The sequence below is a fragment of the Urtica dioica genome, chromosome 2 (genome assembly GCF_054948205.1).
Source record: "Urtica dioica subsp. dioica isolate 48M chromosome 2, U.dioica_male_clone48M_v1_H2, whole genome shotgun sequence".
Classification (NCBI taxonomy): domain Eukaryota; kingdom Viridiplantae; phylum Streptophyta; class Magnoliopsida; order Rosales; family Urticaceae; genus Urtica; species Urtica dioica.
In genome coordinates this window covers 45,545,346-45,551,159 of record NC_142757.1, presented here as the reverse complement: position 1 = coordinate 45,551,159, position 5,814 = coordinate 45,545,346, and the positions used below count along the sequence as shown (strand labels likewise).

General features: G+C 39.7%; 1 protein-coding gene across 1 annotated transcript; it reads right to left on the bottom strand.

The window, feature by feature from the left end:
* Positions 1 to 266: 266 nt before the first annotated feature.
* Positions 267 to 4,719, bottom strand: LOC149404983 (electron carrier/iron ion-binding protein). The gene is made up of 5 exons (XM_089601870.1): positions 4,327 to 4,719; positions 3,614 to 3,675; positions 1,620 to 1,710; positions 1,329 to 1,431; positions 267 to 1,245 (listed from the first exon to the last, which is right to left on the bottom strand). The coding sequence occupies exons 1-5, from the start codon at positions 4,542 to 4,544 to the stop codon at positions 598 to 600; spliced, it is 1,122 nt and encodes a 373-aa protein (XP_089457996.1). The 5' UTR covers positions 4,545 to 4,719; the 3' UTR covers positions 267 to 597.
* Positions 4,720 to 5,814: the final 1,095 nt, after the last annotated feature.

Here is a 5,814-nt window from a genome sequence, read left to right as displayed (position 1 = left end):
CTTATTAATCATAGACAATCCACATTTTAGCCACTGTTCCAATCGCAACTGTTAAATTAAACGTTTTTAGGGAATCCTCAGCCGCTCTATACCGGATAACCTGATGAAGTGCTCACTGTGAAATAATATTTTTACTCGAGAATAGCTACTCTTGTCGACTTTATATTTTTATTTCCATGTAGTAATAATAAAAAATAATAATAAAAAATAAAACATTACAGAACAGAACAGAAGAAAGCAGCAAAATTTACTGGAGCGATATTACGAAACTGAGAAAATGAAAACAGGCATAGAGATTTTTTTTTTTTTTTTTTCCACTTCACCATAAGGGTCATAGGAGGCTAAATTAGCCCAGTTTTGCAGGCTACGATGACGCTGAAAAATCACGTGTACAAGGGAATAAACTTCAAATGGAGAATAAAAATCAGAGGCATTTTACATATTGACAGAGCTAGTTTCGACTTTAAAACACCAAATATAGAATAAACTCACACAAGTCATCGATGAATCATAGCTTTTTCACTAAAACCTATCATCTCTGAAACGCTCTAATCTTACACTCCTCTCCAACTATCTGAATCTTCATTCCTAATCTAATCATAGATTCACTATTCGCTCAACAGATGAGAAGTGTGCATTGACAGCCTCGAGCGTTTCACGGTCAATCTCAGATTTCGTAATCAGTTTCGGATACGAATAACTTGTGTCTGACTTGGACTCAAAGTCATTTGCGTCATTGAAGATACGAGATTTTACCTCCAAGCAGGATTTTAAATCCTCTTCGTTCCGCGCTTTGTTGAGTTTGTCAACGAGATCACTTAAAGACAAAGCCCTTGCAGCCCGCCAATCTTTTGCCCTTTTCAGCCCTTTTTCGGACTCTTTTGGGTCGAGTGGCCCGTTATCGTGGTCAACCATCTCGCGCCTTTTAAGCTTTCCCAATCCTTGGTCAACAATATGCTTTATCTTCATCCTGAAGTTATCTATCCTAGAAGGATTAGATCTCAGCATAGACTTCAGGCCAAAAATCGAAGTTTCCTTGTCGTCTTCAACGGAATCGGGGGTTTTATCCGACGTAGACGAATCGTTTACAGTCGATTCGACTTGAAGGCTATTCGCGGAAAATATTTCCTCCAACAAGCCGATATTTTGGATGTACCGGTCAAAAGATTCGTTTTCCGCTTCAATATTTCTCTCCTTGTGCTCCTTCAGCTTGGAAAACCTCCATTCGTTTATCGCTGCGGCGTCCTGAAATTACTTCATAAATGAGGGTTTGCTGCGACAGTATGATTTTAGAAATATGCTGATATAAGGCATTTTTTATCTCTTACCTTTCTGGTCAATGGTTTCTTCGAGCGAAGCGGGACTTGGACACTGTTGAACTGAGAAAAAGTGCTTGAAAGTTGCCGGAAGGAAGCGATTCTATGTGAACTCCTGAAACGAAAATAAATAAAAAAATAAAAAAAAGAACACGGAAATTATGTGCAACTCACTAGTGCTTTTAGAGAAGTCCCAGCACGAAGAGCAATAACATAGAGCTGTCGCAGTTCAAAATTAGTTTGAATAATGATGCAGAAATGTATTATAATTAAAAATAAGGGAGATTAATTATTGGGACTTACACGGAGGATGATGGCTCAGTAGACTGATGATCAAATAAGGGAGAACTTGAAGGTGGAGCTTTATCGGTAAATGTGGCATTAGCTTTCAGAACTGCCACCGTAATACAGAGAAAATAATGTAAAAGGTTATGGCATGTGAAGAGGCAAAAGACTGACAATCAGAAATGTAGTATATATGAGAGAAAGATTGGATGTTATTAGTAGGAAAGCATAATATTAGTTTCTGTAATTAAGTTTGTCTTGGTTATTCAACTTCCAAATTTCCTATTTCTTCTGTAAAGTGGCTTTCGCCTTTTCTAATATATATAATGAAGTTACCGTTTAAAAAAAAAAAAAAATTCCTATTTCTAAATATAGGTTGTTATTTGATTCCTAATTCTAATGGATTTTCCGGATTTATTGCAATATATATACAAACACTTTTATCATTAGAAGAGTATTATCATTCTCTCCCACAAAAGGCATCAAGATCCGGGTTCTTGGCCGAATCGCTACTGTCACTTCTTTTGGCCAACCTGAACCTTTCTTCCTTGTTCTGTGAAGGTGTATGTTTGTAGAAAGGGTAAAGAATAGAACAAAGATAATCATGTCTTGGCTCATCAACTCTATGATCTCAGAGAAGGCCCTTTTGTCAACACTTATTAGAAGTGTGTCGCTCATGACGCCAAATTCAAGAAAACTGGTGTTCGAATCACTTCGCAACCCCAATAAATCCCTAGATGAAGTTCAAGCCCCGCTACTTCTTATGATTTCTCGGAAGTTAATTTGTTGAGAAGAAAGTTGGAAAAGTGTAATGATGGGACAACAAAGCACCAATCAATCCAGAGACAGCTCACCCAATGGACGAGAGAACATGCCCATCGAAAGAGTGTACTATCATATAATTTTTCAAACCCAATGGACCATTAATGGTATCAGAGCTGTTGATTCTCCGAGCCGATACTGAGCTGGAATCCCAGTGCACAAGTACTTCTATGGCTAGAAGATCAAGTTGGCAGACGAGCTATTGGAGGCGCGATGTCGGTTCGGGCATGATGTCCAATGTAGACCAATCCAATCTTTTCGTGTGTTCACAACAATATTGTTGGAGCACTTCAGACACGTGTGCGAGTTCACAACGACATTTTTGTTGTGGCTCTGAAACGCTTAGATTTAATACATGAATTGCGAGAAATTCTGGTTGAGTGGAGTAAAGAGGAATCAAACTAGACGTTGTGGACTTGAAAGTGGAGATGACAAAAGCAGAACTGCCGGGCATCAGGAAAACCATGTTGCATCGGAGGTGCTACGAGCTGAATTTGAGCAGCTTAGTTCTTTGATATATGGAATCGGAGAAGATTCGTGCCAAAAACGCTACTCAGGCTTCGTGTAAAATATTCCCCATCATTTGTTCACGATAGGGTCATGTAAAGTCTTTGCTTTTGCGCACTTGTTACAGAGAGAGGTTCCACAATCTTTGCAGAAAGAGAAACGGGATTCTCAAAAGAGCCGGAACCAGGTGTAAATTAATTTCTAATTAACTTTACCATGAGAAAATTATATGTGACTGATTGCAGCTACACGTAATCGAGCAAAACAGCTAGAAAAAGTTAAGGGATTGAAATATAGAGAGACAGAAATCAAAGAATATGAAAGCCATTTCAATCTGTCAATAAATTTTAAAACTTCCACATAAATTTGCCTTCGAATAACTGCACTATTACAGTTACTTATTAATATCTTATTATGCAATACCACATTTTTAATGCAAATTTTCCATTATTTTCACCAGCGCAACTTTTCGAAAATGCACAAACATGTTGAGTACTGATACATGCCAACGAGTGTAGCCACGAGTTCAAAAACATCAAACTGGCAACAAAGTTTAGATAGTAAAGCTATATCTTTCGATGAAATTCCGAGGGAAAACGAAACAAAGTCTTTCATCAAAACTAAACTACTCCGAAAGCTAAGAATACGAAATTTATATTGTTGAGAAAGAGAATCTAACATACCATGAATATGACAAGGATTTTGCGCTTTCGCGCAGCAACTCTTGCACGATTCGTACGGGCACCTGGACATTCAATTTATCAAATTAGAATACCATAAAGGCTATATAATGTAACATATATTTTAATGCCTTATCTATACTCTCTGTAGACAATGTAAATTTAAAATTAAATCAACTGAGGAAAACTATATGTCATCTGTTGTGAGGCGAATTCTAGTTCCGAGCTTCTTTTTCAATAAATATTGAGCCTGCATTTTTTTTCTTGAAAATAGGACAATATGAAGATAAAACTTCGCTAGACCAATTGGATCAATCCGAATCCGAACTGGGAACCATGTCTAGAAAACACAAAATCCATTTTCTTCGAAATAAATGTCTCAGCTCCACCAAAACTAGCCACACAGTGACAAAGCAAATATAAAAAAGTACAAAATTCCTAGGGTTTCGAAATCCAAATTCCGCAAAAATCAAGACTGAAAATAGGACAATTTGGAGATAAAACTTCGCTGGACTAATTGTATCAATCCGAATCCGAACTGGAAACTATGACTAGAAAACACAAAGTCCATTTGCCTCAATGTGAACTTCTCAGCTCTAGAAAGCTAAAGAACGAAAAAAAGGCTCTACCAAAACTAGCATAAAAGAGCTAGGGTTTCGAAATCCAAATTCCGCAAAAATCAAGCCTGAAAACACAGCAACGAAACGAAAACGAACCTGGACCGAGCGACGTTACCGCACTGCTTGCATTTAGGCTTGTTCAGCCCTCGGAGCGTCTTCGGAGGCGTGTCCGCTCGACCGGCGAAGGCGTTCGCGACCGCCATAGCAGCGCCCGCGGATGAAGAGGAGGTAGCCGCAGCAGAGCCGGAAGCGGAAGCGGCGTTGGCATTGGTGTCGGAGCTGTTGCTGCTCAGCGCCGGCGACGGAGCCGCCATGGGCGGAGCTCGAGATAATCTTCGAAGTTGGAGGCGGGAAAATGAAAGATTCGTAAGAAAAAAAAAAGATATTTGGGGTAATATTTGTAAAAAAAAAAAAAATGGTTTTGGCGGCTGTGTAATTAGAATTTGGTCGCGTTATGAGTGTATGAGTCAGACTAAGAATTTTAGATCGGCGATGAGTGAGATGGGAAGTTAAGTTATGCGGTTCATCGGCGAGCGTTCGGGTTTTAGGATAGTTGGGTCCGGATGCGTAATGATAATGGGCCGGGTATAAGATTCGTGGCCCAAAGCTTTACTATTTGCATTTTGGACCTTGTTATAATCTTGATTAAAAATAGGGTAATTAAGTTAAATGGCCTCTCAAAAATAAGCAATTTTTTTTAGCCCACCTTTCGTTAATATGTTGTAAATAGCTAGTGTCATTTATTTACAGCAGACGAAATGACGCATATGTCCAGCAGTTTCCCGCCCAAGAAATATATTCATTAATTAAAAAAATAAATCAGATTTCGACATTAACTACTCGCATGGATTTCGAGGGATATTCATTTAAACCAAATTAAAACCACCACAAGTAACCGAACGAAACACAATCCAAAAGGAAAAAAATGCAGAAACCCTAAGCAGCGATCATTCTCTCCACAACCCACCCTCCCCTCCGAAGCCACCACACCACTCCATCAACACCCTCATCCTTCTCTCTCCGCCTCCTCGCTGCCGCCATCCTCGCCGACGACGATGACGAAGACGACAGAGAAGAACAAATCTCCGGCGGAGGAGAGAGTTGCGCGTACTCGCAGCCGATCATAGTCCTGGACGTGATCTGGAACCTCGCTTTCGTCCTCGTCTCGTTCTTCGTCCTCTTCTCGACGTTCCACGAGAAGAATGGGCACTGGCTTGGACCTTCGCGCGGGCCCGCCCATCGTCCACGCAAAGAGGCATATCTACCACGAAGAACATGTTGGGAATATTTCCCACTTGAATATAATGAATAAATGATTACTAAATTCGATAATAAGATTACGTTATTAGCATTATATGATTAGTGGGTTGAGTTCTAAACAATTAGAATCAATAACAACTATCTTCCATAGCCTCCGTATATAACTGAGTCACGTGCTGGGCACCTGAGTTCGGGCGGTGAGCTAAAACGAGGTCGATGACTGATATACGCCTGAAAAGCTATATCTAAAGTCATATATGTGGAACACATAGTGAAGGCTGATCACTATGTGGGAGCATTCTACACTTGTGGTAAGTGTACGAC